The sequence below is a fragment of the Cnephaeus nilssonii genome, assembly GCF_951640355.1.
Source record: "Cnephaeus nilssonii genome assembly, chromosome: 13".
Classification (NCBI taxonomy): domain Eukaryota; kingdom Metazoa; phylum Chordata; class Mammalia; order Chiroptera; family Vespertilionidae; genus Cnephaeus; species Cnephaeus nilssonii.
The window spans coordinates 2,152,384-2,162,804 of NC_137084.1; the positions used below are offsets into that span (position 1 = coordinate 2,152,384).

The 10,421-nt window shown below is 66.7% G+C and overlaps 1 protein-coding gene across 1 annotated transcript; it reads right to left on the reverse strand.

Moving 5' to 3' along the window:
* Positions 1-239: 239 nt before the first annotated feature.
* Positions 240-9,774, reverse strand: PRPF19 (pre-mRNA processing factor 19). The gene is made up of 16 exons (XM_079787034.1): positions 9,550-9,774; positions 7,527-7,676; positions 7,319-7,395; positions 6,325-6,466; positions 6,171-6,244; positions 6,012-6,074; positions 5,226-5,267; positions 5,050-5,124; positions 4,586-4,661; positions 4,339-4,448; positions 3,061-3,216; positions 2,822-2,891; positions 2,647-2,732; positions 2,234-2,404; positions 1,997-2,102; positions 240-675 (listed from the first exon to the last, which is right to left on the reverse strand). Exons 1-16 carry the CDS (start codon positions 9,566-9,568, stop codon positions 578-580), a joined length of 1,515 nt encoding a protein of 504 aa, XP_079643160.1. The 5' UTR covers positions 9,569-9,774; the 3' UTR covers positions 240-577.
* Between the last annotated feature and the right edge of the window lie 647 nt (positions 9,775-10,421).

The following is a 10,421-nucleotide window of genomic DNA, read 5'->3' on the forward strand; positions in this document are numbered from 1 at the left end:
CAGCAGGTTTGTGTTTTCTTTGATTTCTTTAAAGGGGGGGGGGGTGTAAGAGCGACGAAAGCAAAGGGCAAAGGGCTGCCGGCTTCCTGAGGGGCCGCGCCCCCAGTTCCCACCCACTCTCACCCTGAGCACACGCACACACACATGCATACACACCCAGGTCCCTGCCTCACACACGTACACACACACACACCCAGGTCCCTGCCTCACACACACACACACACACACACACGCACCCCCAGGAGGTGGCCGCTTTATTGTTTCCTTTTTTAATGAAATTAGGTCGCTGCTTACAAAATCCTGCGCCAGCCCCGCGCCCATCCCTTCCGCTCCCTGGGCTCAGCCTGTGCGTCTCTGGGACTGAAGCCCGGGCGCTCCGGAGGGTGACAGCGCCCTCCCCGTCTGCTCCGGGCCGGGAAGCTGCGGTGAGGGTGGTGCAGGCCGCCAGGGTTCTCAGGCCACCACCCAGACCGGTGAAATGATGAGAATGTCCCCCCCAAGGCCCCCGCCCCCCAGTAGTCTCTCCCCTGCCTCCCCCCTCCCACCCTAACTACCCCCCCGCCAGAAGGGACAGGGCCTACAGGCTGTAGAACTTGAGGCTCCTGTCCATGCCCGTGGAAGCGATGAACTTGGCGTGCTGCCCGAAGGCCACCCCCGTGGTCAGGCCGCTGTGCTCTGGAAGAGACGAGGCACCGTGCGTGAGGCCTTCCCCAGGGTCTGAGCGCTGACCCGACACCCTCCCCCCCCCCATGTGACTGCTTGTCTGGTTCCCCCGGACTTGACACTCCGAGGGCAGGGCCGGGCTCTGATAGGACCGGCTTTTCCCCGCAGGGCCTCACGCTGTGCCTGGCACGTGGCAGGCTCGCGAGGCTTTGCCGTGGGCTGAGTGCACGGAGGACTACCAGCCCCCACCCCCCGCCCCGAGCTTTTGGGGCAGCGCTGTCCTGAGCTGGCCGGCAGGCGCTGAGCCAGAGCGGGAGGCTGGCTTCCCCTTTGGCCGAGCCCAGCCTGGTTTAAGCTTCAGCGGTCAGCTTGCTTGTAGCTGGAACGGCCCTCCGCTTGTTCTAGCTCACGGGTTCCGACTCTTGGGGAACCCGGGCCCCTCACACAGGGCAGGCCTGGGCCTGGGTCAGGGCAGAGGGGCTGGGCAGCACTGCCCCGGGGCTCGGGCGGCTCATGAGCTCAGTGCACGTTCCTCAGGCCCGTTCAGGGTCACCTGCCGCCAGCCGGCTGTCCACTGCAGGCCCCGGCATCGGGGAAGGCTCAGCCACGGCCGCAGGCAGGCCTGGGCGCCCCGAAACACCGCGCTGCGCAGCCTGGAGCAGGGGAGGGTACCCTGTGTCCTGCCCACACCTGCCACCCGGACACCAACTGTCCGCATAGAAGCAGCAGCTGCCACGGAGCAGCAGGCCCGTCACCAGCCGCCCCGCGTCCCCGGCTGGCGCCATCTGCACACAGAGCCGCTCTGCCCACCTTCAAGGTGGAGAAGCGACAGGTGAGAGGGAGCCCGCGCCAGGCCCAGCTGTGGCGGGTGGCGACCTGTAGCCGCCGGCTCAGCACCCTGGGCCTCCTCCTCCGGCACGTCCACTGGCAACGAGGCGTTTACCCGGGAAGCCATCACACCCGTCCCCTGACCGGACAGCCCAGCAGCGAGGCCTCCTCCCTCGCACTCTCGGCTCTAACCCCACAGGACGCGTGCGGAGCACTGAGGGCAGATCCTCCCACACGCAGGCCCTGTGCCGGCACACGCTCCTCGGCCCCAGGGGACGCACACCCCGCGCCCCAGAGCGGAGGTCCGGCGGTGTCACGCCTGCGGGCAGAGCCGGCACGACAGCCCAGCACTCGCCTCCCAGTCCGTCTGCTCAGTCACAGCGCTCCTGCCTCAGGCGGCTCACCGCTGCCGGGGCCCCGGAACGCCGAGAAGCTCCGAACGCACTGAGACCCCCGCTTCGTCCGGCCAGCCCCCAGCCCCGGGACCCCGGGAGCCCAGGCCCACCTGTGAAGTGGAGAATCTCCGTCCACTGCTTGCAGATGTAGATCTGGACGTCGGTGCCCCCCAGGGCCAGGTAGGTGCCGCTCTGGTCAAAGATCAGGGACTTCACCTGCCAGAGCCAGAGCAGAGGTCACACGAGGGGAGGGATCGGGCCACCGGAGCGGGTGAAGCTGCTCAGTGTTTCGGTGAATAACTGACCGACGAGGAGGCAAGCGAGGTGGGGGGCGGGGGGGGGGGCACCTCAAAGTTGTTATCCAGCTGCAGCGTCTTGAAATTCTTCAGCTTGCGCAGGTCCCACAGCTTGACGGAGGAGTCGTCGGCCGCCGTGGCCAGGTAGTAGCCGTTCTCGGAGAAGGCGATGCTGGTGATGGGGCCCGAGTGGCCAGGGAAGTTGGCCACGTTGGTGCGCTCCTGCAGGTGGGGGCGGGCAGAAGGCCACCCACTGGTCAGGAGGGAGGAACGGAGCTCGCGAACCCCTCCCTCTGGGACGTCCTGTCTCTCAGGGAAGGACAGGAGCGGGAAGAGCAGGGGTGGGGCCCAGCCCAGGGCCCCCGACCACCCGCTCCGTCACACACAGCCCTCTCCACCCGCGGCCCCGGGCCGGCCACAGGCATCCGGCACACGAGCAGCACGGCTCCGGCCGCGGGTCCCACCTTCAGGTCCCAGATCTTGATCTGCGAGTCCATGGTTCCTGTCCCAAAGATGAGTCCGTCGGGATGGAACTGCGCGCAGGTGAGAGCTGGGGGAGGGAGGGCGTGGTCAGAGCCCCCCATCCTGGCACTCAGGGCATTTTTATAACAAGTGAGCAAATGCAGGGAGACCCCTCACCGCAGCCGGAGGTCTCGTCCGTCACCTTGGTGAGCACGCGCCCCGTCTGGATGTCAGAGAAGGCCCAGTACTGAAACAGACACAGGCAGGAGTCAGAAAGGGGGTGCCCTCCAGGGCGCAGGGACCCCCGTCTGGCAAGCCCTGGTGAAGCCAGCCCCCCGGCAGAGGAAACACTCTCCTTGCTGGGGCGGCCGGGGCGGGGGTGTGTGTGTCGCTGCCCTCCCCCCGCGGGGCCGCACCTGGTCGTCCGAGGAGCTCAGGAGATAGTCGCCGGTGGCGTGGAGGCTGAGGCCCGTCACGGAGCTCTCGTGGGCCCGCACCACCTGCACGCAGGAGGAGCTCGGCACCGACCAGATCCTGATGGTGGCGTCCGGGGAAGCAGAGAACACCAGCTCCTAGGAGGAGAGAGGCGGGCGCTCAGGGAGAGGCGCACCCTAACGGCCGCCCAGGCTGCGGATGGCCACCCGCCCCGCCCACCCCCCGCCCCGCCCGGCTTCTCCTTGGGCCCTGCCCTGCCTGGAACCCCCTCACCACCCAGGGTGCCTGCCGGGGCCTCGGGAAACACTAAGATGCTAAATCCGCCAGCATTTGGCCGTGGAGGCCCCGCCACCTAGTGGTGAGCGGAGAACTGCAGCCGAGGGCAGCTCCCAGGACCAGAGAAGCTGGCTGGGCTCCGGGGGCGCATGGCTGCTCTCGGGGGGGGGGGGGGGGGGGGGGGGGGGGGGGGCAGTGCCTCCAGGTGGACGGCCGATGGCAGGTGGCGGATGGCAGGTGGCGGATGCGGCCTCAGCACTGCCCCCTGCACCTAAGGCTCCTAGGAAAGTCTGGGCAGGGAGAGAGCTTCTGTGGCGCCACCAAGCAACCACTGTGGTTGGAAATTAAAAACCAACCACCATCTTCTGTCAACGTGATTTCGTAGAGAAATATTAACCCCCAGTAAGAAAGGAGGGCTTTCATTTGGAGAAATTAATTTTTATGAAAAATTCAGCAGGTGTTTGTTTCTAACTTCCTGACAGGACAGCAACGGCTGGCTGAGCGGCAGGGGCCCCCCGCTGCCCCAGCCCCAGCCCCCAGCCCGAGGCCTGAGCTGCCACACCCCCGACGCCAGGACTCTGCCGCAGCTGCCTCTCCGCGGCCCGGCCCGGCCCGTCTCTCCCACCCCACCCGCTGCGACAGGCACACCATGTGCCCCGAGGACCGGGGTCCTGACTGCCTCGGCTCCTCGCTCCAGGTTCTGTTGGGCTCTGCTTCCTGGTTTGTACTGTAAACACAGGAGGGCCTGGTCCTCCTCCTAATAACACGGTGGCAGCGAAGACGCCTTGGTAAGCCACATGTTCCCTCGGCCGGTCGGGAGGCTGCCTCGTGGGCCCCACAGAGGAGAGGGGACCGACGACGCCAAGCAGAGGCCCTAACTGTCCCCTCGGAGACCAGAGCGCCCTCAGGAGACAGCAGGGGCGGGGCGATTCTGGGCCCTGAGCGCTGACATGGGGCTGAGATGAGGGGGAGGAGAGCGCTACCTGGGAGGGGTGGAACACCACGCTGGTGACCTTCTTGGTGTGGCCCTTGAGGGTGGCCAGGATCTGCTCGGAACTCTTGTCGAAGACGACGACGTTCTTATCCGCCCCGCCTGGAAGGACGCGCGTGAGACCAGGAGCCGAGCCCTTCCAGGTCCCTTCGCCCCGCGGCCCTCGCACGGGACAGACAAGCACCGCACCCCTCACCCCCTGCACCCCCCTCCCGCCCCTGGGCCAGGCCAGCGCTCACCGGTGAGGACCTTGTTGGTGTCGGCGGGGCAGAGGTCCAGGGCGAGGATCCCGGGGATGCTGGCGCTGTGCAGGCCCTGCCACAGGAACCCGTCAGGCCCAGCCTCGGGGGCCAGAGCCCCACACTCCCCCGGCCCCACACTCCCCCACCCCCACACGCCCCCGGCCCCACACTCCCCCGGCCCCACACTCCCCGGCCCCACACTCCTCCACTCCCCCACCCTCACACTCCCCGGCCGCGCCAACAAGCGGCTGGTGCTCCGCCCTCTGCACTGGGACCAGCACCTCCCTCACCGCATCACTGGGAAGCCAGAGCGGGCAGGAAGCGAGGTGACACGGTAGCAGCCCAGGCTAGGGACGGGCCAGAGGCGAGGGACAGCTCGCTGCCCGCTGGCTCCAGGCTGCCTGCCCCCCCAGAAACAGCCCTGGGGGCCCTGTCCCCGGGACCCAGGCCTGGCCACTCACCACGTGGGAAGCCACCTGCCGGTACTTGCTGAGCTCCTCCGGCTTCACCAGCTCCTCAGGCACCGTCTTCCCTCTCTGAGAAAGGGCCCGAGGAGGGCCGTGAGCGCAGGACCCAGCCGCCCCTGCAGGGGCTCTGCCGCCCCGGCCACCCGCCCCGGCCCGGGGAGAGCACGCACCTTCTTGCGCTCCGTGGTCAGCACGGTGGCCTTGTCTTGCAGCTGGGGGCGAGAGAGGGAACAGACTCCGGTGAGACAGGCTATTCTGCCGAGACGACGGGGTGCTGGGCGGGGCACGGCCCTGTCTCAGGGTCAGCGGAAAGCCGTATCTGCCGAGGTCTGTGCCCGGGGCCAGGCATGAGCCCTTCTCGCCCTCCCAGCTGCGGGGCGGGCGCTGAGGACTTGGCTTCAGAGGAAACGGGGCCTCGGAGAAGTGGGGGTCACTTGCCCGAGGCCGCAGGGGGACAACGCAGAGCGAGGGGACCAGGCCTGCAGCACCCAGGCCAGGCCCGTGGCGCCGAGGTGCGAGCTGCCGGCCTGCCCCGCTTGTTAGACACAACCGAGCACTTCTGGGGGGAGGCCCAGGCTCAGCCCCGCCCGAGACCCGCCCGCTCTGCGTGTGAGCTGCGCCTCCGGATCTGTCTCCATGTAGCCTCCACCCTGCCCGTCTCCCTCAGCGACAAGTGGAGACTGTAACCAAGTGTCTGATCTCTGCCCAGAGCCCCCTAGCGAGAAGCGGGAGGTCCGGCCTGTGGAGGAGGCGCTGCTGTTCCTTTAGGAGCAAAGGTTACGGACCCGAGAGGGTGGGTGAGCCGCCCACGGTCATAAAGCTCGTAAAGGCGACACACACAGCCCGGCCGCCTGGGCGAGTCTGTGCTCCGCATGACCCACTGCCTCACGGCCGGTCCCATCCCTATTGGCCTCCGGGGAGAAACGAGGCCCCACCCCCACCACGCGAGCGCCTACCTTCTGGATAATCTCGGGGGTCATTCCCACCAGCTCGCCCAGCTCCATCGGCTCGCCTGCCCCCTGCAGGGAAGACGTGAAGGTGAGAGGGGCGGGGGGGGGGGGGGGTGCCAGGCGCGCGCAGGAGGGCCGGGCAGGGGGCGGGGCGGCGGCACTCACCACAACGCTGGGCTGGGAGCTGGGCACGGCCTGCGGCACAATGAGGCCGGCCTGCGGTTTCAGCGTCGCCAGAGCTGTGAGAGAGACGCGTTAGAAACGGGCATGACAGAGCGAGACCAGCCGGGGGCGGGGGGTTATGGGGGGGAGGCTGTACCTTCCCGGGCAGCGGTGACCTCCTTGGTGAGGCGGGCGATGACCCGGCAGGCGGCGTCGTGCTGGTACAGCGCGTGGGACAGCTCCTGGCGGGTGGTCTGCAGCTGCTGGCGCAGAGTGAAGCTGTGCAGCATGACCGCGTCCTGGGGGGGCACACCGTGAGCGCGGGCCGGGGCGCCCAGCGGAGGGGCCGCCGCATCAAAGGGCTCCGCCGCGTCCACGGCCTCGGCCCGTGTCGGCGGCCCAAGCGCTATCTGCGTGGCCCCGGACGTGCTGGCCGCCCCCCAGCCCGGGCTGCCGGGCCTGGGCACAGACCTGAGCACGGACCTGGGCACGGACCTGAGCACGGACCTGGGCACGGACCTGGGCACGGACCTGAGCACAGACCTGGGCACGGACCTGAGCACGGACCTGGGCACGGACCTGAGCACGGACCTGGGCACGGACCTGAGCACGGACCTGGGCACGGACCTGGGCACGGACCTGGGCACGGACCTGGGCACGCAGCAGCGGGAGCCACTCTCTCCCCGCCGGCGCCACTCACCTCCCGGCTCACCTCACGCCCCGCCATCACCTCCCCGAGAGGGACCAAGAGTGCCGCGTACTGACCCCTCAGCGCCAGGCGCACCGAGCCTTCGCTCGCTCACAGCTGAGAGCACCCAGCTCAGGCCGGCCCGGTTCCTGGTGCTGGTGACGCACCGACAGGTGAAACCAGCCCTGAAGCCATGGATGTGGACTCTCATTCTCCCCACGCCCCGAGCGGCGCTGCCCACGCTGTTCGGCGAGGAGAACTAGGGCCTGAACGCAAGCGGCTCACAAGGCGCGTGAGCGGCGGAGCCAACGTGGAACCGACCCGCGGGACTCAGCACCAGCCCCCCCCCCCCCGCACCCCTCACCGGGCCATCCTGCCCTCGAATGAGAAAACAGTGCCCCCCCCCCCAGGCCTAGGCCAGCGAGGCCTTCCAGCGGGGGCACCCTTCTCCCCAGGGACTCACCCATTCGTCCTGCAGGGCTTTCAGAATGGCTGGGATGCTGGTGGCCGAGGGGGGCTTGGGCCGGATTGGGTGAGCCACTGCCAAGAGAGGGGAAGGGGCATGAAGAGCCACCCCCGGGGACCCTCCCTCCCCTCCTTCCTCCCCTCCCCTCGGCCCCTCCCGCACGCTCTGGGCAGGGCCGGCCTGCCGGGCGGGCGGCCTCGGGCACCTTTGATGTCCACCAGCTGCTCCTCGGACAGAGGCTGGTTGTTGATGGGGTCGGTGCCGTTCTCGGCGATGTACTTCTCAATGAGGCGCCGCTCGTAGATGTGGTTGGAGACGGGGGACACGCACGGGTGCTCCGGCACCTCATTGGAGACTGCGGAGACGGCGGCAGGGGCCTTGGTGAGGGGGGACCTCGGCCCAAGGGGATGCCCCCTCTGCTGCTGGCCCCAACACGACCATGTGCCCCACCCCCAACGAACAGGAGTCAAGACGTGACACCACGCCCGCTCTGTCCTGTCCCCAGAACGCTTCCCTGCGACATGACCAGCTTCGCCACGTCTCCTGACCGTCAGAAGCCGACACACACGGCCTGCGCAACGACCGTGAGCAGGCACCTGAGAGCACCCCGCCCTGCGGCCTCGTCCTGAACAGAGGCCGGACTGTCGCACCCAGGACACGCAGGCGCACACGAGGCCACTCGAGCCTCAGTCCAGAGCAGCGCCTGCCACCTCTCACCTCACGGCGCTGCTCACTACTGCCACCCCGTGGCACACCACACCTCGCTGTCCTTGCGTCGGCGGACACAAAAAGGTACCTATCACTGATTCCCTCACCCCAGGCCAGCATCGCCGCGGCTGCGGCCATTTTTTTATTTGACACCCTGAGGGGAGGGGTCAGTGTCCCTGGCTGAATAGTCAGGTATTGCTTGTTTTTAAAATTCCTGCAAGAACCAGCTGCAAATTGCTGGTCCGGAGCCTGGATGGAGCATCAGACAAAGAAATGACAAAGCAATGTGACAGGTGCCGTAAGGATACAAAACAGCCACATGTTGTTTCCTAGTTGCCAAGCTCGACTGTCAGCACTTCCCATCCATTAATTCATCTGCACGATCGCCCCCCACAGGGGCATCACTCCCGAGCTGCTGCCTGCTGCGTAGTCTGCGCGTCCCTTGGGGACAAGCTCGCAGCTGGACCCCGCAGCCCAGCAGGCGGCTCCGTAAACACAGAGGAGGGAAGGGGCGGGAGGATGCTGGGGATACGGGAACGCGCTTCCTCCAGACCGAAAGGAAACAATAAAGGTGAAATACCCTGCAAACGGCGCCTTCTTCAAATCACCACTGCCCTTCCTTTTTCTTGGCCGGGGATGGGGGTTGGGGGGGGGGGGGGATGGGGAGGTAATGGAAAGATCCTAAGAGTCAAGAGCTTGAGAGTTAGGCAGCAAATAGAGAAAGGGATGAGAAAGCAGTAACCTGTTGACACAGCGAGGATGGACACCTTTAGGCCACGCTACACAATAAACCACCAAGAGGGAGGACGCACATGCAGAAAAAAGCACGGGTTCGGGGTCAGAGGGCCTCGCTGCAGCACCCAGCTCTGCCGCCGATGGCTGCGCAGCGCTAGAAACGCCATCATCTCCCTGGACCTACCGCATCTGAAAAACCAACAACGGGCCTTTATTCCCGCCCCGGAGGGTTCCTGCGAGGATGCAACCAGACCCCCGAGCGCCAATGACGGCGACGCCAAAGGCCGCGGCTTTCGCACCGGGTGAGGCGGGCAGCTACAGACCTGGCCTCCAGCCCCGCCGCTGCCGCTGCCGCTCCGCGTGACCTGCGCACTCTGCAGCTCTGCCCACCCGGGCGCGATCTCAGCGGCACCCAGTGCAATACTCGCCTTTTGCAGGGGACACCGAGGCCCGGGGCCGCGCACCAGCTCCCGAAGCGGACCGTGCACAAGCCCTCGGGATCCTGCTGCCTCCGCCGGAGCTGGCCCCCTGCACCAGCCCCCTCCCTCCGTTCAGGCCCCGACGATGCGTGCGACAATCAACTCGCGGCGTTACGTAAACGGTGAGGCGCTGCGCAAATGCATCCCACGCAGAGGGGGAGGACCCCCGCGCTGACAGGCGGCCGCCCTGCCTCCCCCGCGCCCCGCTGTCACCTCCGCCCAGCCCCCGCGCCGCAGCGGCCGCAGACCCTCCCGCTCGGCTCTCCGGCCTCCTGCGACCCGCGATCGGCCGCAGCGTGTACTCACTAGAGCAGATCAAGGACATGGCGCCGTCGCTGTGCTCCGAGGCGCCACACGCCGGGCTCCGGGCTTAGCTTCGGAGCGGCCGCGGGGCAGTTCCTGCTCCCCGCTGCTTCCGGGACGCTCCGCGGCGAGCGGAGAGCTACCACCCCGAGCGACGATCGCGCAGCCCTTCACGTGCGACTGCGGCGGATCGCGCGCCTCTGCCTGTACTTAACGGAAACTGCCCTTTCCCAGAATGCACCGGGGCAGGAAAGGGCGCGCCAGGGAACACTCGGCTATTTCCGGACCCACTCGGCTCCTTCCGTAAAATGCTCCCTGCGGCAGGGAGAGAAGAGATCCGGAACTACACTTCCCATGATGCAGCGGGAATTTTAAAACCAATGCATTTTCTCAACCTTTTTTTTTAAAAAAAAAAAAACAACATATTTTTATTGATTTCAGAGAAGAAGGGAGAGGAAGAGAGAGATAGAAACATCAATGATGAGAGGGAATCATTGATTGGCTGCTTCCGGCACGCCCCCCACTGGGGACCGGTCCCATAGTCCAGGCTTGTGCCCTTGATCTGACTCGAACTCGGGACCCCTGAGTCCGCAGGCTGACACTCTATCCACTGAGCCAAACCAGCCAGGGCTTTTCGCAACCTTTTTGAGACCCATGCGCGCTGGGCCGTGGGGCCACCATCTTGCAAACTCTTAAGTGTACCCGAGGATTTCCTAACCAACTTGGTAAAATGCATATTCCCAAGGTCTGCCTTAGAGGGTCTGCATTTTCAGCGTGTGCCCCACGGGATTCTGAGGTTTGAGAGACACGGCTAGATGACCCGCTGCAGGGAGCAGCCACTGGCCGAGAGAGAAGCCGCGCTGGTCCGGCCTCTA